At 44.5% G+C, this 23,584-nt stretch overlaps 1 protein-coding gene across 1 annotated transcript in view; it reads right to left on the bottom strand.

Annotated features, from left to right (window-relative positions):
• LOC110486798 (cytohesin-3) overlaps positions 1-22,634 on the bottom strand; it is a 49,791-nt gene extending 27,157 nt beyond the window's left edge. The window contains exon 1 of the mRNA XM_036939337.1: positions 22,228-22,634. Within this exon, the coding sequence (XP_036795232.1) occupies positions 22,228-22,246 (19 nt within the window). The 5' untranslated portion in view covers positions 22,247-22,634. The remainder of the gene's footprint in view (positions 1-22,227) is intronic.
• Between the last annotated feature and the right edge of the window lie 950 nt (positions 22,635-23,584).

Below are 23,584 nucleotides of genomic sequence, written 5' to 3'. Positions count from 1 at the left end.
AGACAATGATCCAAAACATAAAGCAAAATCTACAATGGAATGGTTCAAAAATAAACATATCCAGGTGTTAGAATGGCCAAGTCAAAGTCCAGACCTGAATCCAATCGAGAATCTGTGGAAAGAACTGAAAACTGCTGTTCACAAATGCTCTCCATCCAACCTCACTGAGCTCGAGCTGTTTTGCAAGGAGGAATGGGAAAAAATTTCAGTCTCTCGATGTGCAAAACTGATAGAGACATACCCCAAGCGACTTACAGCTGTAATCGCAGCAAAAGGTGGCGCTACAAAGTATTAACTTAAGGGGGCTGAATAATTTTGCACGCCCAATTTTTCAGTTTTTGATTTGTTAAAAAAGTTTGAAATATCCAATAAATGTCGTTCCACTTCATGATTGTGTCCCACTTGTTGTTGATTCTTCACAAAAAAATACAGTTTTATATCTTTATGTTTGAAGCCTGAAATGTGGCAAAAGGTCGCAAAGTTCAAGGGGGCCGAATACTTTCGCAAGGCACTGTATATATATATATATATATATATATAATATGACATTTGTAATGTCTTTATTGTTTTGAAACTTCTGTATGTGTGATGTTTACTGTTCATTTTTATTGTTTATTTCACTTTATATATATATTCACTTTATATATTATCTACCTCACTTGCTTTGGCAATGTTAACACATGTTTCCCATGCCAATAAAGCCCTTGAATTGAATTGAGAGAGAGAGGAGAGAGAGAAAAGAAGAAGAGAGAGCGTTCTCTTCTCCGTGTTACTCTGGCTCTTTAACCAGGCCCATAAAGCCAGTGATTGTAGAGCAGATCGCCCCCCCAGGCAACCTACATCTCTAATGGGCAAAGCAGAGCGCCATCCCACCTACTTTCCCTCAAAAAACACAGTCAACCAAAATAAAAGGGACAAATTGTCTGGGATTGATGGCCGCTGTGTTCAGTGACAATCCCCCTGCTGTGTGTATGCATGTGGAAACGCTGGGTAATCTGATATCATCATTGTGGATGAACTGCTGCTGTAGGCTATACACCGTCAGCCTGGTTATCTAATGCATTATACATGAAGGATGTGTGTGTGTGTGTGTGTGTGTGTGTGTGTATCCCTTTCTTCCACCTCCAGTCTGACTCCCTTCCTCCGCTCCTCTCCTCTACCGTGACCGACCAGATCAATGTGATCTTCAAGGGTCACCGAGGTCGTCACAGAGGTGAGAGGTCAGATACCCCTAGGCAGGGTCAAAGTGCTACTGCTACTGAACGGTCACTTAAGGAACTCACTGTTGCAGTGTAATCAATTATACAGACCAGTGGCCACACACCACACGCCATGGGAGACTTCCTCCTTCACTTCGTTTTAGACTGAAAATAATCACTTATTATACACACTCGGGGCTGAGCACTAACTAGAGCTCATGCAACTCTAAATCTAATGTGAATTATGCATTGATGTCAATAGGATATTTGAGTGGAAAGTTTGAATTCTTCAATATTTCAGGCCCTATGCGAATTGAACTAGGAAGTCATCTTGATCTGAGAGAAAGTGCCTATTTTCCAACAGACACGTTTGTCCAACGTTTCTCAGTGTTCTACTTGTTATTAAGTCTTTATAATAATCTGTAGAGGAGATCTGAGCCCTTATTAACAAAGTGTCTCACAGTAGTGCTGATCTAGGATCAGGTCCTTCCTGTCCATATAATCTTATTCTTTATAATCTAAAAGGGATAACTGATCCTAGATCAGCACTGCTACTCAGAGATGCTTTGTGAGTACTGGCCTGGTTCTGATGGGCCCCATGATATTAAGATCTTATGACTGATTCAATTTGACATTTGACTTATTTAGCAGACGCTCTTCTCCAGAGCAACTTACAGTAGTGTATTCATCTGAAGGAATGCTAGATGAGACAACCACATCACAGGCATGGTAAGTACATGATCATCCTGTCTCCTCCACCTCCTCAGTCAGACTTCTCTCTGCCCTGGTCTTGAACCAGGAACAGACAGGGAGACAACATGCAAATTCTCCACGCCATTGATAAACCAATGTCATTCATCTCCTGATCCAAGTGACGCTGTGATACACTGGACCCTGATAGAATCAGTACAACACTTGGACTTGGGGATCCCCTTTGTTGGATCAAGTTGGAACATCTCTCTGGAAAAGTTGCAGACACAGTGGTGCTGGGCTAGCCTTGTCCCAGATCTGTTTGTCCTATCTTGCCATGCTAAGGTTTGGCTGGCTTGGCTTGGAAACTGCTCTGTTATGCTGACCATGCTTCCCCCAGCCTGGACGTGCATGCCTTTAGTCCCAAGTCTTGTAACTGTTAGCTTTGCTAGCTAAGGCTACTTAAGGCCTTTTGCATAATGCATAGCTGTCTCTGGCTGCCGGTATAAGATAGATAACATACTCTAGAGATTCTAGAACACCCTGGCTGTATTCACAGTAAGAGGGCTGATCAAGGATCAGGTCCTACTATCCATAAGAAATAGTAATAATTAAGATCTAAAAGACTAAACTGATCCTAGATCAGCACTCAATGTGGGAAGCTGTGTGAATAGAGGCCCTAGAGTTCTCTCTTGGACAGTGACTGACATAGACAGAGGGTGAGATAGAGGTCAGATGCATGCAGGGAACAGACCGTTCCCGAAGTCAGATCTACAACTCAATCGAGTGTCACGCCTTTCAAATCTCCTTGGTAGCGAGAGAGAATACAAAAGCTGGCCACTGATCCCCTGGTTGCACTGCAGAGGGAGATCGACGGGAGAGGCAGACATGTTGGAGTGTCCCTTGTTGCGTGGTTTCATGGTTCCGTGGCTAAAGACAGATAGTGACAACTCTATCTGGCTATTATAGAAACAATGGAACACATGGACTTTTTGACAAGAAATACAATTTCAACTACTAAACTTAAACGTAACCTTTAGGCTACTCTCACCTCAACCCTGACCTTACCTTTGACCCTAACCCTCGATTAAGAGCACATAGCTATGTTAATAGGCTACTATTGTCCTTTCTAGCATGGCCATCTAGTGCCTACTGTGACAGCAAGGCAAGGAAACCACTAATAAACAGAGCCAGTGGAGCCACTTCCTGATTTTCTCCAGGTCTGCACTGTGACAATGAGAGAGGATGCCTGCACTGATTAGGCCCACTGACTCTGGTCCGCCGTAACAATAGTAGCCACACAAACACAGGCTGGGTTAAACTAAGTTCACATCACGGCTAGCTCAGGAACACTTATACAAGCGCTCGCCATAGTCTCCTCATTGTGTTACTATAATCATAGAGAAATATGTGCAACAACACAGCTGAGACTGTTGAATGATGTAAGTAGGTTGAATAAGTGTGTCATGGAAGACAAAACCTGAAACATGTGTGTCTGAGTCAGGGCCGACCTGAACCGTACTGTGCTAGCTGGATATTTTCTTCTCACATTGAGGTTCCAGCAACTATGGTGGAAGCATAACCAGGCCAGCTTGGTTTGACTCGGCTCTGTACTGGGAATATGGTATTATAGTATTGTTACGACCTCATGTCTAGGACCCAGTCAAATACCACAATCTGTCATTAAGTGTCCTGCAATATCACTCAACTGTTCACAAAATAAAAACCATCTATAACCCAATTTGTGTTATCTTGCATACATAGCTCAGATCTGAGTCCAGCTCTGTATCTGAGTTGAATACATACCCCAGATCTGAGTCCAGCTCTGTATCTGAGGGTCAGTAGTGGTCAGTAGGACTGCAGGACTGTGTTGTTGGCTGAAGCTTTACAGCTACATTGCCCACTGCTTTTAGCTGGTTGTTTTCCTCTCTCAGGTACAGGTGTGATGGCAGGTCCTTTGACAGCCATCTCTCTCTTATCCTCTCCTTCTTTCATTTTCTCATTCTTTCACCCTGTCTTTCATCATCTCCCCTTCTTTCAACCTCTTCTCTGTTTTTAAATATTTTAAATCACTATTCTTTTCCTTGTCTTGCTTCTCTTTCACTCTTTAGTTCTCTCTCCCCTCCATCTTCCTCTCCTCTCCCTCCATCTTTCTTTCCCCTAATTTTCCCTGGAAAACTCTTCACTATAAGCCTTGTCTCATAAAAAAACATGTGAAACTTTCAAAGTGAGCCATGTTCTTTCGGAGAGCTTCATTGGCTATTTATTAGCCTCATCTCCATGGTAATAGTCAGGAGGATGATGTGGTTCTGGTCTGACCCACCAGACCAGTCTAGAGAATGCTGCAGCTTCTAGTGTATAGGCCCTTTAAGAGTATTGCAACTTTGATCAGACTACCGTAGCAGTAGCTCCTGTGTAGTCAGACTGAATGCTCTTAGGACCCGGCAAAAGCTGTCTGCTGCTTGCCTGCTTCAATGACCCTTCTCCAAAGTTCAACACACAGAACGGACTAAAGGGTTCTATGCTCAGACCCCAAGTAGTTCTACAATTAGCACCCAGAGTTCAGACCCAGTAAATCATTCTGTTATCGGAACTCAAACTGTTCTAAAATCAGAAGATAGAGTTTAGACCATCAGACCCTTCCCCAGCAAGGTTCTTCGGTCAACACCCAAACAGTTCTCAGGTCAGAACCCTCTCCCCATTGGAAATAGTTCTACAGTCAGAATCCTCCCCCGCCAAGTGTTCTCCAGTCATATGTAGCATGATTAAACCATGTGCTAACCTCATCCAGTCTCTCTCATTAGCATAGTCTCATGTCTCTCATATTGTTATTGGCTGCATTGATTTAATGCCGGTCATAAAGCACTCTGATTTACAGTCTTCTCCTGTTTAAACAAATGGCTGAAGGGAATTTCCATCACTGAGGGAATCATGCACATGTATTTCAACAGGCTCTAGGATCAACCACTTGTTTTTTCTCCTTGTGAATGCGACCTCTTTCACTCTATCGTTCAGTTGCTTGCTCTCCCTCTCTCTCTCCACCTCTCCCTACCTCTCCCTCTCTCTCTCCACCTCTCGCTCTTTCTCTCTCCACCTCTTTCTCTCTCCCACCATTTCAAAGTAAATCAGTCTTTAAAATTAAAGTATTTTCTAGCACCAAAAAGACATGCGCGCGCACGCACACACACGCGCGCACACACACACACACACACACACACACACACCTACTCTGTGTAAATGGAGACAACAATTTCCCACTACTCTCCCTTCGGTGCCTGGACCTGCTAAGCTCATCAGTCAGTCTGCTAAAGTCATCTGATCTGAAAAACATGTTATTGTACTGGGACTCCTCATTTACTGGAAGACAGACCTCGCCTAAGACACTACACTGAACAAAAATATAAACGCAACATGTAAAGTGTTGGTCCCATGTTTCATGAGCTGAAATAAAGGATCCCAGACATTTTCAAATGCACAAGATGTCTAAAATTCTGGACACTAATCTGTTTACATCCCTGTTAGTGGGCATTTCTCATTTGCCAAGAGAATCCATCCACCAGACAGGTGTGGCATATCAAGAAGCTGACTAAACGGCATGGTCTTACACAGGCGCACCTTGTGCTGGGGACAATAAAAGGCAACTCTAAAATGTGTCACACAACACCACAGATATCTCAAGTTTTGAGGGAGCGGGATTTTTTAAAGTAATTTTTTATTGAACCTTTATTTAACTAGGCAAGTCAGTTAAGAACAAATTCTTAATTACAATGACGGCCTAGGAACAGTGGGTTAACTGCCTTGTTCAGGGGCAGAACGACAGATTTTTACCTTGTCAGCTGGGGATTCGGTCTAGCAACCTTTTGGTTACTGACCCAATGCTCTAACCACTAGGCTACCTGCCTCCCCAGCATGCTGCAGGAATGTCCACTAGGGCTGTTGCTAGAGAATTTAATGTTTATTTCTCTACCATAAGCCACCTCCAACGTCGTTTTAGAGAATTTGGCAGAACGTTCAACCGGCCTCACAACCGCAGACCACATGTATGGTGTTGTGTGGGCAAATGGTTTGCTGATGTCAACGTTGTGAACACCCCATGGTGGCGGTGAGGTTATGGTATGGGCAGGCATAAGCTACCAACAACAAACACAATTTCCTTTTATCGATGGGAATTTAAATGCACAGAGATACCGTGACAAGATCCTGAGGCCCATTGTTGTGTCATTCATCCGCCGCCATGTTTCAGCATGGTAATGCACGTCCCCATGTCACAAGGATCTGTAAAAAATCCTGGAAGCTGAAAATGTGGCAGTTTTTTCATGGCCTGCATACTCACCAGACGTGTCACCCATTGAGCATGTTTGGGATGCTCTGGATCGATATGTACGGCAGCGTGTTCCAGTTCCCAACCAATATCCAGCAACTTCGCACGGCCATTGAAGAGGAGTGGGACAACATTCCACAGGCCACAATCAACAGCTTGATCAACTCAATGTGAAAGAGATGTGTTGCGCTGCATGAGACAAATAGTGGTCATAACCGGACACTTACTGTTTTTTTACCTACCTTGTTTTCAAAGGTATCTGTGACCAACAGATGCATATCTGCATTCCCAGTCATGTGAAATTCATAGATTAAGGCCAAATGAATTTATTTTAATTGACTGATTTCCTTATATTTATTTTTATTTTTATTTTTATTTTACCTTTATTTAACCAGGCAAGTCAGTTAAGAACAAATTCTTATTTTCAATGACGGCCTGGGAACAGTGGGTTAACTGCCTGTTCAGGGGCAGAACGACAGATTTGTACCTTGTCAGCTCGGGGGTTTGAACTCACAACCTTCCGGTTACTAGTCCAACGCTCTAACCACTAGGCTACCCTGCCGCCCCTTAATGAATATGAACTGTAACGAAGAAAAAAACTTTCAAATTGTTGCATGTTGCATTTATATATTTTGTTCAGTATAGTTTGGTTCAGTCGTTTGGATTGTCATTGATTTACACAAAAAAATATGCAGCGTAATCATCTGATTTTGTACAACTCATTCTTGCTTTCATGTTTGTTTTCAACGGCATCTTTCACTTGATTGAGTCGGCGACAGTCACTGGGAATGTTTGCTGTCATTTCTGCTATTTCTGAGATCCAAACATTGCCCCAAATAAAAGGGGATTTCAACATCAAAACAAATATATCACAACACAGCTGTTTAATGATCAAAAAGCCCCAGAGGAAACACAAATCGCTCCCCCTGTAAGCCTAAACCCACCTCGACAGCCACAATGACTTATTCATATGGAATTAAACAGGATCACCGTTTTTACTGCTAACGTTTGCCAAAAATACACATTAAAGGAACACATCCGCTTCCCTTCCGGAGATGAAAACAGGGCCGTAATTGGTCTATTTTGGGGTCATCATGTGTCATGCTCTTCCTAACAAATGAGATTAGTCGTTTTGGCAGCAGGGTCCCCTGTTCTTTATCTCTTCTCAGTTACAGGCGCTGACTGCAGTGGGTTTGCCTTCGATTACTCTTGATGATCCTCCTTTCACGTGTCACTTCCTGCGTATTAATGGAGCGAATCACAACATCAAATCAAATTGTATTAGTCATATGCGCAGAATACAACAGTTGTAGACCTTACCGTGAAATGCTTACTTACGAGTCCCTAACCAACAATGCAGTTTAAAAAATATATATGAATAAGAATAAGAAACAAAAAGTAACAAGTAATTAAAGAGCAGCAGTAAAATAACAATAGCGAGACAATATACAGAGGGGTACCTGTACAGAGTCAATTTGCGGGGACACCGGTTAGTTGAGGTAATATGTACATGTAGGTAGAGTTATTAAAGTGACTATCCATAGATGATAACAACAGAGAGTAGCAGCGGTGTAAAAAGGGGGAGGGACAATGCAAATAGTCTGGGTAACCATTTGATTAGCTGTTCAGAAGTCCTATGGCTTGGGGGTAGGCATATGTTGTGAATGAGTATATTATGACTGTATGCCTGCATTATTTTCAGTGTACATTTTTATAGAGAGTTTACAGTACATTTTTAGAGAGTTTTGCATGTTTTAAGTTGTGACCAATGATTACCCCTTTAAAATACCCTTGCCATGAGTCTACCTCAGAGGGGCCTTATTATCTTATCGTGCATGCACCATCCTGCTGGGGCCATGTCTCCTTTTCCAAGGAGAGACTTCTAGGGGGGAGGCTGGGTATGGCATGAGGGCATGAGAGCACAACTTGGGCCCCTTCTTACCTACACATTGACTTAAAGGAGGATAGAGGGGATACTGTGGAAGCACCGTTCAGACCTCTACTACCGTTCTCTACAAAACATCCATATTGTTGTATACTGTATATCGCAGTACTTAAAATATAGAATACTTACATAATACAAAATAATACTTAAAATTAATTTAGACAATATTAATTGAAGCATTGGCCCTAGGCTGTAATTAAAGCAACCAAGGACTTTTGTCTGTATTGTGTGTCAGGCCAGACAATGTGTGAGGATTACTGATTGGCGCTGGAGAGGAGAAAGTAGCACAGCTCACTAACGGCGTCTAGAGCAGCATCTACAATGTCACCCTACGACACAAATACTACAGTCTACAACGTCACCCTACCATAGGAGGCACTACAGCGTCTACTCCAAAGTCACCCTAGGACACACACCACTGATCAGAGAACAGTGTGACCGCTGGATCGGACCGTTTAGGAGGCAATAAAACAGCTCCGGGGACAGTGACTGTAGATAATAATGGGAGATACGGCTCTGAACCTCCAATGATGAGCAGAGGTTATAACTGACTATCAATCATCAAGTCATTTAGGGTCAGACTTTAGAGTAGGGGGTGGTTGGCGAAGGAACAAGCGCTTAGAAGTTGTCATGCACGGCAATCTCTGAATTCCTATATGGTGGACGGAATATAAAAGGCCTACTGGAACGGTGAGATCTCCATTGGGTTGGCTTTACAGCAGTGGATGACTGCCAGCACGTGAGAGTCCTGTATTCTATTGTGAGGTTCAGAAGCCTCACCCCCCCACTATCACTACTATTAGTCATAGTATTAGTAGTAAGGAAGTAAAAGAACAACACAAATGTTAACAGGGCCTCTCTTAGAACCCTCTTTAGAACCCCAACAGTCCTCCAGTGTGAGTCACTCAGGAAATGACTGGAGTGTATCTACCACTAGCCAGTTGTCTGATACGGAGACCCTGAGGAGACAAACAGAACAGAGCCTGTGAGGCTGAGGAAGGCTGCACTGAATGACTGAACTGTTTATATTGGGCTCTGGCCATCCAGACAGCACATCTGGAAAAGAGCATGAAGGAGTATAAGAGAGAGAAAGACTAAAAGAGAGAGAGACACTCTGGCTGCCAAGTAGGACTCTAGCTGCTGTTGCCTGCTCTCTGTGTTGTTCTGTGAGAGGAGAACAGCAGGATCACAGCAAACATGAAAAAAGTCGAGCTGGGATCACTTTATCACAGGGAATACGTGGGTGGTTGAGGTCAGTCAGACATCCTCTTTTTCTCTGGACGTTATTATAGAAAACTTTTTGCAGATTGTACGCCTCCACATAAGAGGGTTTTTATTCACTTCTCTAGTGTGTCTGGAACTGAAGATGGTGATGAAGTTTACAGAGATAGACATTTTAACTGTTACTAGCAGCATCTTTATGAGGAAGTGTTGTGAAATGCAGATGTTCTATTGGTGGAGCAAAGGTGCAGGGTGCAGACCTATTGGTTGCTATGTGATTTAGTATGGTACCATTGGGCAGTTAGTGTGGCATTTAAATGCAGCTTCAGCAGTGAGGTCTACAGTAATCAGTTGATAATCTCTATGCTGCCTATAAGATATTAAAAACAAACATTTGACCACAGATTTCAAGAAAAACCCCATTTAATCCAACTGATGCCATTTTCAGATATCAGAATTGGCCTACAAGATATAAATATGACATGGATTACATATGTTGGGGAAATAATGAAAAATAGTAACCCCCTCTAGCTACAGTAATACCCCCCCCAATTATCCTTCAAAACACATTAACAATTTGATATAAATTACAATATTTTGATATAGTCCCACTGTTGCATTCGACCCACCTGAACCCATGTCACATCCAGCTGTGACCCAGCTTCATAGAGCTGAATATTGGGGTAGCCAGATGTTGAGGAGATAGGAAAATGCAGTCATGCAAAATAACATAGGATACAGGAAATAATATGAAGCTTCCTGTTTGAAAAGATCCAGCTGGATGGAACTCAGATGTTCTGTATGAAGTTCAGTAACGCTGGGTTCATATCTACTGTATGCATCTATGATTTGAAAATGAAAAGATTGATCCATCACTAACCTATAACAACCATATGGTTTCCTTCCTGGATTTTTATTTTTTTATTTCACCTTAATTTAACCAGGTAGGCTAGTTGAGAACAAGTTCTCATTTGCAACTGCGACCTGGCCAAGATAAAGCCTAGCAGTGTGAACAGGCAACAACACAGAGTTACACATGGAGTAAACAATAAACAATAAACAAGTCAATAACATAGTAGGGGTGAGGAGGTAGGCAATAAATAGGCCATAGGAGCGAATAATTACAATTTAGCAGATTAACACTGGAGTGATAAATGAGCAGAAGGACATGTGCAGGTAGAGATACTGGTATGTAAAAGAGCAGAAAATAAAATAAAAATAAAAACAGTATGGGGATGAGGTAAATTGGGTGGGCTATATACTGATGGACTATGTACAGATGCAGCGATCGGTTAGCTGCTCAGATAGCAGATGTTTAAAGTTGGTGAGGGAGATAAAAGTCTCCAACTTCAGCGATTTTTGCAATTCGTTCCAGTTGCAGGCAGCAGAGAACTGGAGGGAAAGGCGGCCAAATGAGGTTTTGGCTTTAGGGATGATCAGTGAGATACACCTGCTGGAGCACGTGCTACGAGTGGGTGTTGCCATCGTGACCAGTGAACTGAGATAAGGCGGGGCTTTACCTAGCATAGACTTGTAGATGACCTGGAGCCAGTGGGTCTGGCAACGAACATGTAGCGAGGGCCAGCCGACTAGAGCATACAGGTCGCAGTGGTGGGTGGTATAAGGTGCTTTAGTAACAAAACGGATGGCACTGTGATAAACTGCATCCAGTTTGCTGAGTAGAGTATTGGAAGCTATTTTGTAGATGACATCGCCAAAGTCGAGGATCGGTAGGATAGTCAGTTTTACTAGGGTAAGTTTTGCAGCGTGAGTGAAGGAGGCTTTTGTTGCGAAATAGAAAGCAGACTCTAGATTTGATTTTGGATTGGAGATGTTTGATATGAGTCTGGAAGGAGAGTTTACAGTCTAGCCAGACACCTAGGTACTTATAGATGTCCACATATTCTAGGTCGGAACCATCCAGGGTGGTGATGCTAGTCGGGCGTGCGGGTGCAGGCAGCAAACGGTTGAAAAGCATGCATTTGGTTTTACTAGCGTTTAAGAGCAGTTGGAAGCCACGGAAGGAGTGTTGTATGGCATTGAAGCTCGTTTGGAGGTTAAATAGCACAGTGTCCAAGGAAGGGCCAGAAGTATACAGAATGGCGTCGTCTGCGTAGAGGTGGATCAGGGAATCGCCAGCAGCAAGAGCAACATCATTGATATATACAGAGAAAAGAGTCGGCCCGAGAATTTAACCTTGTGGTACCCCCATAGAGACTGCCAGAGGACCGGACAACATGCCCTCCGATTTGACACACTGAACTCTGTCTGCAAAGTAGTTGGTGAACCAGGCAAGGCAGTTATTAGAAAAACCGAGGCTACTGAGTCTGCTGATAAGAATATGGTGATTGACAGAGTCAAAGGCCTTGGCCAGGTCGATGAAGACGGCTGCACAGTACTGTCTTTTATCGATGGCGGTTATGATATCGTTTAGTACCTTGAGCGTGGCTGAGGTGCACCCGTGACCAGCTCGGAAACCGGATTGCACAGCGGAGAAGGTACGGTGGGATTCGAGATGGTCAGTGATCTGTTTGTTGACTAGGCTTTCGAAGACCTTAGATAAGCAGGGCAGGATGGATATAGGTCTGTTACAGTTTGGGTCCAGGGTGTCTCCCCCTTTGAAGAGGGGGATGACCGCGGCAGCTTTCCAATCCTTGGGGATCTCAGATGATACGAAGGAGAGTTTGAACAGGCTGGTAATAGGGGTTGCGACAATGGCGGCGGACAGTTTCAGAAATAGAGGGTCCAGATTGTCAAGCCCAGCTTATTTGTATGGGTCCAGCTCTTTCAGAACATCTGCTATCTGGATTTGGGTAAAGGAGAAGCTGGGGAGGCGTGGGCGAGTAGCTGTGGGGGGGGGGTTGGACTAGTCAGGAGGAAGGCATGGCCAGCCGTTGAGAAATGCTTATTGAAATGTTCGATTATCATGGATTTATCAGTGGTGACCGTGTTACCTAGCCTCAGTGCAGTGGGCAGCTGGGAGGAGGTGTTCTTGTTCTCCATGGACTTTACAGTGTCCCAGAACTTTTTGGAGTTAGAGCTACAGGATGCACATTTCTGCTTGAAAAAGCTGGCCTTTGCTTTCCTGACTGACTGCGTGTATTGGTTCCTGACTTCCCTGAACAGTTGCATATCGCGGGGACTATTCAATGCTATTGCAGTCCGCCAGTGGGTCAATAAGATAGGAGAGTGGAAGACACAAAGGTGCTCAAAAAAGACTGAAACTCCAAGAAATAAGATCAATACTTTTCTTGATGATCCAACATGGTGGTTCTGTTGCTGTAAACACAAGGGTTTAACGTGCCACTGTTCTCATTATGGCTCTTTGAACATTTCCAGGCATACAGGGCTCAAGTGCTTCTCCCTTTCTTGAGAAAATGAATGCTGATGATGATTTTAAATAGTGAAAATTGTATTTTATCTAGAGGAAGGACAATTTTCACTGTCTTATTATTATTTACAGCCACCTGTACAGTTTGTCAAGTCTTCAGATAAGTGAAGTATCATATTTACTGAATATTTCTCCCTGCGTTTTGAATAAATCCTAGAATTACAAGGGAACGATATCTTTCAAAGCGGAAAGTGGGAAAACTAGTGGAAACAATTGGAAAACTTAGACCCCTTCCTCTGGAAAACAAATATAATCATTCCATCCAGGTCCAGATGTTGGTAATAACCATTTTCTCCATATTCACCCTTGGAAACAACTCTATAACCATTTCATTTATGGACATCTCACACCAGTGCGTCTGGCTAATACACATGGTATTGTCTACCACCTCATTCTACAGTAATATCATGCTATAACTTATCTAGCCATCAAACCTCTGATGAAAAATCAGCAATGACAGTTTGCTCTGCAAAAGCTACTCAGAGAACACCAGGATGTTAGTGGCCATCGTCTAGATATTTGGAATATCACTTTAACACACATATGGAGATCCTTATTAATGACTGTGGGATCTCTCATAATGTATTTCCGTAGCTAGTGACCCCTCAGAGGGAGGGAGGGCTTGTTTCGTAGTGTTTGTGTATTCCAGCCAGAGAGATGATGTGAAGTGACAGAGGTGACAGGAGATTAAATGTGTGTGTGAAGGGACCCATGCCTCAGAGCCACTGTAAATCTCTGGTTACACCCCGAGGCGCTCTTGTCTGTGTGTGTGTGTGTATTATTCCACCCCAGGACAGCATGTTGATGCAGCTTGATATCGAGCCGCTACGTCTCGTTATCAATGCTCTCTTGGACATCAGCAGGCCCATTCTTGAGCCTGTCAGGCTGACCTAGTCCAGAGAGCCTGAGTAGACCGACCTGCCTTGGAGGCCATTCACATTTCATTTCACGCTGCCCACCATGAAAAACATGAGTCATTCTTTCTGCTCTCCTCTCACAAATCCCCACACAATGTAGTGGAGAGGTTTGAAAGGTCAATAGAATACGTTGGATCCTCCGTATTGTATAAGCAGAACAGATACCGGCTACACACAGTTCACTGCACTGTGCCTCCTATTCACTACTGGAGATTGTCCCACTGTCAAGACGACTCGGCTGATCCCAGATCTGTGTGTGCTTTAGCCAATTATCATCGGCAGGGGTTTTTCTGGATCAAAAGGGGGTTTAGGTGGTGGGCGTGGCAGGGGCGTGGCAGAGTGCGTGGCAATGAGCGCGGTCGGCCTTATGGTGCGGCTACATTTTTGATTATTTTACACCTTTTTCTCCCCGATTTCATGGTATCCAATTGTCTCATCGCTGCAACTCCCGTATGGACTCGGGAGAGGCGAAGGTCGAGAGCCACGCATCCTCCGAAACACAACCCAACCAAGCCAAACTGCTTCTTGACACAACGCACATCTAACCCGGAAGCCAGTTTCCTTCGGCACCAATGTGCCGAAGGAAACACCGTACACCTAGCGACCTGGTCAGCGTGCACTGCGCCCGGCCCGCCACAGGAGTCGCTAGAGCGCGATGAGACAAGAACATCCCTGCCGGCCAAACCCTCCCTAACCTTGACGACACTAGGTCAATTGTGCGCCGCCCCATGGACCTCCCAGTCGCGGCCGGCTGCGGCAGAGTCTGGCCTCGAACCAAGAGTCTCTGGTGGCACAGCGAGCACTGCGATGCAGTGCCTTAGACCACTGCGCCACCCGGGAGGCGCAGTTACATTTTAGAAGCCCCCATCTTGGCGCTATAGATAATTTTTTGCATTTTTAAGTCCATTTCCTGCAATTCTACAGCTTTTGCCATGGAGCTGAGAGAAATCGTTGCAGTTTTAAAGCAAATTTCCTGCAATTCTATGCATTTTGCTATGGCCTATCCTGTGTTCTTTTGCTCAAACATAAAAACAAAATTAATACTGCTAAATTCATTGTTTTGGGAATTTTCAATTCTCCTTGACTGCCTAGATTTTTATTTTGATGATTGTTAGTTCTCAAAGATGACATTATTTAAATATACATGGGTCCATTATCTTTTCTACATAATTGATATCTGGTTTTAATTGTTCAAGTTAATCACTTAAATATTTTTTCCATCCTGAAAATGTTTTCCTGACTGTTTGGACTTCAGTGGGTTAGAATGTCAGAAAGATGCCTGATTGGTATGCCGTATATGTAGTCAGAAAGATGCCTGATTGGTATGCCGTATATGTAGTCAGAAAGATGCCTGATTGGTATGCCGTATATGTAGTCAGAAAGATGCCTGATTGGTATGCCGTATATGTAGTCAGAAAGATGCCCGATTGGTATGCCGTATATGTAGTCAGAAAGTAGTCAGACAGTCATCAGCTCTAGTTGGATGTAGGGAGGTGACAGTCATCAGCTCTAGTTGGATGTAGGGAGGTGACAGTCATCAGCTCTAGTTGGATGTAGGGAGGTGACAGCCAGCAGCTCTAGTTGGATGTAGGGAGGTGACAGTCATCAGCTCTAGTTGGATGTAAGGAGGTGACAGCCAGCAGCTCTAGTTGGATGTAGGGAGGTGACAGTCATCAGCTCCAGTTGGATGTAGGGAGGTGACAGTCATCAGCTCTAGTTGGATGTAGGGAGGTGACAGCCAGCAGCTCCAGCCCATGAACCTTAATCTACTAACTGTCCCCATCCCTCCAGAGCTCATCTCCCCCATTTGTTTAAGCATGGAGAGGGCTTGCAGCAGCTGGTAATCCTCTCCATTTACACACAAACACAAATGCACAAATGCACACACACATCAAAGCACATAGCAGTTAATCTTGTGTGTATCTCATTGTGGTCCATGGGAGTGGGAAACCGTGAGATACTGAACACACAGCTGGGGCTGATCCCTCCACCACCAACCTACTTTGGCTGAGTACTATATAAATGGTAACGGCAGCATTCACTTTGCTCTGAATACTCCTAAACACTCACTATATATACAGTACACTCATAAAGCCACACACACACACAAAAACACACAGTCATGCAGAGGGTCCCTGTTCGCCTCTCCTCACAACTAAACAACACATTCATTTTACATGATGAGGCTGTATTTTACAGCAGAAAAAAAGCAGTGTGTGCAGATCTACCATGAGAGAGAGAGAGAGAGAGAGAGCGAGAGACAGACAGAGAGAGCGAGAGACAGACAGAGAGAGCGAGAGACAGAGAGAGCGAGAGACAGACAGAGAGAGCGAGAGAGACTGACAGAGAGAGCGAGAGAGACAGACAGAGAGAGCGAGAGAGACAGACAGAGAGAGCGAGAGAGACAGACAGAGAGAGCGAGAGAGACAGACAGAGAGAGCGAGAGAGACAGACAGAGAGAGCGAGAGACAGACAGAGAGAGCGAGAGACAGACAGAGAGAGCAAGAGAGAGACAGAGAGAGCAAGAGAGAAAGAGAGAGCAAGAGAGAAAGAGAGAGTGAGAGACATACAGAGAGTGAGAGACAGAGAGCATGGTCTACTCTACTGATATGCTGGTCCAGAATAAGCATTACTGTACACATCCTCTTATAGAGGAGAGGAGAGGAGAGGAGAGGAGAGGAGAGGAGAGGAGAGAGCACTGAGATAGACAGATTATGTAGTACAGCACTATACTGTTGATTCATTGTCCTGCCATCACAAATGTACAAAGTACATTTCTTTCCAGTAAGCTGCAAGCTCAAAAACCAACAGTGCATATCAAACCTGATGTGAAGACAAGACAGTGGTCAAGACGATAAAATCATTTTTCAGGAAGATACACTCCTCTCCCTAGCCAACACCAATCTATCCCTAGAAAATGAACACCATGGTCAAAAGAATAAAAGTATAAATAGTCTCTGTTCTGGCCACCCCGTGATCCATCCATTTGAAGGACGCATTTAGTCTGAGGAAACCAGAGGTTATATGATCCTGTGTGTTTGGAGACAGAGGGGGGCTGGATGTCCTGGCATGCTGGCTGGCTGTAGTGACTGAGGGTGGATACACCTTTTTCCTGCATCTTCAGCAGCTTTTACAATCTATGATCCCTTACATAACTGTTCCAGCCGTGCCTTTTCCTCCGGTCCACTCTGGTCGGCCTTCCCTTCCCTTCCCCAAAATCCAACATGTAACACATGCAGGCACAAATGCACACATAGACAGACGCACACAGGCACAGATAGAACCTTGAACTAGAGGGCCGACAAACCCCAGACTGGAGAGGGGGCTGTTCTTTCCCGCAAATATTCTTTCCAACATATGACCCAGGACTCCTGGGAGTTCTAGCACGCTCTGAGAGAGAGGAGAAAAATAGAGCTCAATTTGCCTCACGCTTCCAAAATCCCCCTCCCACACACACACACACACACACACACACACACACACACACACACACACACACACACACCTCCGTATTGTTGGCCTGGTCTAGGTCTGTTATTAATCTATTCAAACATTGTTCATGTGGACCCCTTTACTCCGCAGCCCTGTATATTAGCCAGCCGGGGAGGGAACATGGACTGGAGAGGAATCATGGCTGTTATTGAGAACCTCTGTGTGCTCTCTCCAACACTAGAACCCACTGCTGGGGCACAACAGTTCACAGATTGCTGTCACACACACCACACTCACTTATAAACATTTCTTAGACCCCTTTTTTAAAAGACTGAGAAAACAGTGCTGAGGTTCAGGAGGATTTCCCCCAGTCTCTCCTAACACAACAGAACACAGAGCGCATTTACGCAGCTACATCTACCCTCCAAACCCTATCAAATCCATTGAGAGAGAAACTGATTCAACTTCCATGTGGGCCCGTCTGTCAATAATCCCAAAACTCCAACTTAACTAACTCCAACTTAACTTCAACTCAAGTAGGGAGTATAGGGGAGTATCAAAGACTTACCTGTAGCACGCGCTCCACCATTCAAAATGTGGACTTGACACCCTTCAGTCTCTCTTAAAAAAGAGATCATATCTCAATAACATTAACCTGGGTGAATAAAGGTTAAATGCAATAGAAACATCTGCTTGTTTGGACCTATAGTAGGGTGTGTGTGATAGGAACAGACTTGAAACCCCTCTGGCCACACGCCCACTCAACCCATCCACCGTACAGTATCAAGTCCCCCTCTCTGCTGTATCTGTTGGTATGATCAGATATTGAGCCAGGCCAAACAAGGTCTCTGTTATACAGCCAGCAGGGCATCAGGGTGGGGACAACCACCCAGCAGTCACAACACAGAGCCCAGCCTGACAGAGGTGACTCACACTGGGCTGAATCACACAGGGAGGCCTGGGTGGGGAACCAGACAACCCACCAATCAATGTATAAGATATATATTTAGACTGAAATACAGTATATTTAGACTGGAAAGAAGATGACTGTTAAACTAAGATAGAGGAAGAGAGAGAGGCTATAGGACATAGTATTGACCAGTCTGGCTGACTGGTGGTGGCCCTTCAGGGTTAGATTGAGAAGTAACTGATTGGGGCAGCAATGGATGTTGACCACGCCCACAGTCAGCAGACAGAGAGATGGAGAGACATGGAACACATAGGCACTATTACCAATAAAATGTAGTCTTCATATTATTTTTGGCTGCTACTTTTTCCTGTTAATGCAGTTGTGGTAGTCTAAATCCAGACTGGCCTGCTGGGATCCAATCTATTTCTGCAGGACTGCAGTAGTAAACTAGAGCTGGTTCCAGCTCTGTAAGTGCTTTAGTGCCCTCACTATTGTTGTCAAGCCATACATACACATTGAGAGCTTCCCACTGGGCAGACGTCAATTTATGTCTATAACACGTTGGTTCCACGTCATTTCATTAAAATGACGTGGAAACAATGTTGATTTAACCAGTGTGTGCCCAGTGGGTTGGAACTATAAGATTCTATCAGCAATGATTCTGACATAATTGGCCTTAAAGTTCTGAATGCTCATTGGTTTGACTGGTGTCAGGAATCTTTATCTTAACAACGTGAATTGGAGTATTTACTGCACTATATAAGTAGAGAACATTGAACAGAAAAAGGCTATGTCAACAACTACATTTTGACAAAAATGAAGAGAGAACCTTCTAGTCCCAAGCTCTTGACCCACTGGTCAGGTCAGTGGAGCCCTGGGAGGGCCAGTCAGTCTGGCAAAGTATGTGCTGTGACATACTTTGAAGGACTCCAGTCCACCTGAATAAATGGTGGATCGGCACAATGTGCGCTCTGTGCTGCACCAGAGCAAAGGGACGTCTTCTAGCTGGACCAGCTAAGCGTGAGTTGCTCTAAATTGTGGAGAGTTCATATAGTCATTGAACCGTGACCCATCAACTTTTCAGCTGCACTTCTCTTAGCTACTTCACAGAGGGTGGGCCTTGGGTAAACAGAGAGGTCCAGAGACGCAGCATCTATTCCACAGACCAAACGTAAACAAACAACCTCCTTAACATTCTCTGTCTGAAGCCATTTTGCCATCCACAGAAGCAAGCACACGGGAAGGTCTGGGACCGTTGCTTCCTCATCTTCTATCCTGAATGTGGGTTGGTCAGAGTAGAGGGCATAGCAGGCCTTCAGGTCAAATAAATACTGTGGTTGAGTGTAGTAGGTGCTTAATGTCCAATTCTTCATTAGTGCAGATGAAGGACAGGAGACAAGCAGAGGAAGCCATATCAGACTATTGAGATATGCCTCCGAGGTGGAAGGTGTCTCGCCTCGGCTAGCCTGGAGCGTGCATGGCATAACCTCGCGGCTGCACGGGCACACGAGCGTAGCCAATGAAAACGGTTGGTTTTCGCACTGAGTAAACAGAGCGGTTTGTGGCCAAACATACACACAGACACACAGTCCGTCGGTAGACATGCTGTGAACGTAACTAAAGGGATAAAAACACTGATTCATCCCATATGGTCTCTCTCTCTCTGTCTCTCTCTCCATCTCTCTCTCAGAAATGACTCTGCTAATAAACACACTGTTCATTTAATCTGTTCAAATGTGCCGTTCAGAATTGGTCATTAGAGTCTTCTGCTTCATGTCAAATGAGTGGATTAAACAAAGCAGCAGTGAGGCACCAATCAGAGCAGGTGCCTGTGGAGAAGCATTGTATTGTGGAGTGTCATGCATGTCAGACGGATTCAATCACCTTCGTTTCTGCTGCTGCCCAGCGTTTTATAACGCTTGGCTTGTGTGTGTGTGTGTGTGCGTGTGTGTGTATGAGGAGTACTCTGCTCTCTCCTATAAGGCCTCACTGGTGGAGAGGAGTACAGCACATCACTACTACCACCCACAGTTAGCTAATCATCACACAACAGATAGGAGTTTTATTGAACATAAATCCAGTAATAGACTGAAGAATTGATTAAGGAGGAATATGTACTCATCCCTGCACTGACCTGGCCTTCCTCCTTACCTCTCTGGTCTGTCTCCAACCTTCCCTCCTCTTCCTCCCTTCCTCTCTCTGTCTACCACTTGATCTCGCTATTATCCTTTGGCCACACTCTCATTCTCCTGCTCTCTCCATCTCTCTCTCTCTGGCAGCTCTCCATCTGGTCTGGCATGCTATGTGTGTGTGTGTGTTAATCACACTGGCCCAGCAGGACTCCTGTCGACCGCCCCACGCCCGGCGTGTCACAGACAGTATCCCACAGAGCAGAGCCAGGAACCGTCTCTCACCCACTCTGCCCTGCTCTGCTACCCAGCCTAATCACCTCCTCCCTGGGCTGTCTCTCCTCAGTGACCCTGGTAAGCTCTGGTTCTGTTCGGACATACAGTGTATATACTGTAGATCTTGGGTGAGGAGATCACTGATGATTGGTGATGATGATGTCCTTCATGTGTCCTAAATCAAGCCAAGCGTGCTAGACAATAAGCCCGGTGGTCTCTCTCTCTCATCAACTGTCTGCAGAACTGGCCTAGGTGGCGCTATGGGTATCCTTCCAGGACATATTAATACGTTATTCCAGATGAGTGGAAACAGCATGGCCTATATTACACACACATCTCCTCCAACACATACACACACACCCCCATCTCTTCCAACACATTGACTCACACACACACATCCCCTTCAACCCACACACAGACTTCCCCTCCAATAAACATACACACACATCCCTTCCACTACTCACACACACACACACAAAGATCCCCTCCATCACACACACACACACACACTGACACTTCTCTTATCATTCCAGACCACAATCTATCCATCCATCCATTCATTCATTCTCTCTGTTAGGGAAGACTGCCGTGAGGGAGAGGGGGAACAGGGATAGGATGGAATGGAGGGGGGGGGGGGGGGGTCGATCTTCCTCTCTCGGCAGTCTAACTGTCAATTATCTCTGGTTGGCATCACAGGACCATACAATATGTCTGTCTGTCTGTGGTGTGTGTCTGTGGTGTGTGTCTGTGGTGTGTGTGTGTGTCTGTGCTGCTGCTGACGTCTCCCACCCACCACTGGAGGGGAAGCACTTTGATAGCAGCACAATGAGGGCTCTGTACCCTCTTCCCTCGCTCCACTCTGCCACAGTGAACAACATACATCACATCACATAGCTCTGGACTAAACAGTAAAGGGGCCTAGCAACAGCTGTAGATCAGTGTTTTCTCAAAAGGTGGGTCGGGACTGTAGTTGGAACTAGGACCAGATGTTTTTCCTGGACTTTTCTGGCTCAAATAGAGATATCCAAATCATGTGTAGCGTACTGAGCCGATTGTGCTTATGTCAACACACACATATTCATTCCCAAAGCATCTAGTCATGGAACTGAGCCAGAGAGAGCACTCTTTAATTCCTCATAACTTTACATATCACTGAGCAATGCTTGTATTAGCCTTCCCTACATATGGAATGACCTGTTGAGCTTGCCTGGAATGAGTGTGTAACTGACCTGGTGACTTAAAGTTTTAATAATAAGCCAAGGGAGTAGCGTTCTGCATTCAGCCTTGTGACAGTGATGTATCATACAGGCATCATGCCTATCCGCTGGAGTGTGACAGTCCTGCTTGTTATTTACGCAGAATATAGGTCAATCCATACCCCTCCATCCTGCATTAGCGCGCTACACATCCACTGTGTGTGATGACTGATGGTTATGTTTCAGATGACTTCTCATGGAACCATGAAACATGCTCATAACTGGGTCGCTATACCATACACGAGTGAGGGTGAACATGTAAATTGTGTCTCAACGTAGAGGTTCACATTCAAAATGCCTTCTATTTATTTTCGTATTTTTTCTTATTTTCTAACGTCATCCTTAAATCTATTGTAACATAAAACATAGACATATTATTATTATGTGAAATATCACAATACCAAATACGGTGTTAACCTGATTGTTGTCATTAAACCGGCCTTGGGTCCTGCTGTAGCCTACCCAAAATGATCATAGTGTACACAACAACACATCGACACATGAAAGATAAACATGCGTGTGAAAGGGATGTAACGATACCTTGATTGTCTTCGTCCATGGCTGAAGGGGAAAATGCTAAGGTCCAAAAAAACAAGTAAGATCGCTGAAACTTGTTGTATGAATGTGGGGTAAATGATTGAAATGCGCGTTTTAATTTGTAGGGTGCATTCGCAGACAGGTTAACCACAGAAGCCGCGTCTTGTTTTGGGGAATATTATTTTCTTGCCATCAATGCTGGAATCACGAGGCAATCCGCTTGGATATCCGTCACCAGTGTAGCCTATTTCAGATGGAACTGAATCGGCGACGTCTTTTTTCTAGAGTGATCGGTAGCATATTATCCGACAGATACACCTTCACTCCACTAGCATCGGGAGAGCAGGCTATCCCATCCGAGCTCCACGACTCCGCTTCTCCACTAGACAGACAGGCAGCTTTCACTGTACGTCATCATTATCTGTCCCGCCCTGTGGAGCAGCGACTACAAACCTGCCCTCATGTGACTGTACTGTACAACGGCTGTACTGTATTGTAATATGTGAGGGAATTATTCAATCATATCCCTAGATCAGTGATTAGGTCAAGTATGTATAATATAGGCCTACATATGAAATCACTTCTCAATGTTGCCGTCCTACGGTCACTGCATCTGGTTTCTTTCATTGACAAATAAAATATGCTCATTGTGTGTGAGTGTGTGTGTGTGCTGACGATTTTAGAAACTAGACTATTATATCATATTATCCTCTCCAATGTAGGCTATACTGCAGGATCTCTGCTTGGTCCAGTAATGCAGATCCAGAAAACAAGGATGCCACTATGAGACAGGGAATGGTACTGGGGAGTGAAGTGGTATCTGATTCCAAGCCCAGAACAAACACGTACACAAGCAATGGGAACCAGCCAGTGTGTAGGCCAATAGCAGGGAAAAGGCACACACACACTCTGCGGCTGTGTTTCTACAACACACACGGTTTCAATTATCGCATTCCTGCCTCTTCAGAGAAAGAAGGGGGTCTCTCTTCCTGTACACATTACTCCAGGGGTCAATAGTGAACAGATGTTTTAATGTATTCATTCATTCTTTCATTTGTTTATTCATTGATGTGTCTAACAAAAATGTTCCAGAATTGAATGCTTCTTCTTGTACAGAGACAATTGTGAAGACAAACCCTGATGTAGGCTATCCCTATAAACTGAAACGAATGGAGTGTGAAGCATCCAGCTGATTTTCCTATAGTCTACATACTGTAGTTTATGTTTGAACAACATGTGAAGCATCCAGATGATTTTCCTATAGTCTACATACTGTAGTTTATGTTTGAACAACATGTGAAGCATCCAGATGATTTTCCTATAGTCTACATACTGTAGTTTATGTTTGAACAACATGTGA

The sequence above is a fragment of the Oncorhynchus mykiss genome, chromosome 12 (assembly GCF_013265735.2).
Source record: "Oncorhynchus mykiss isolate Arlee chromosome 12, USDA_OmykA_1.1, whole genome shotgun sequence".
NCBI classification, from domain to species: domain Eukaryota; kingdom Metazoa; phylum Chordata; class Actinopteri; order Salmoniformes; family Salmonidae; genus Oncorhynchus; species Oncorhynchus mykiss.
This window is presented reverse-complemented; position numbering and strand designations above follow the sequence as displayed.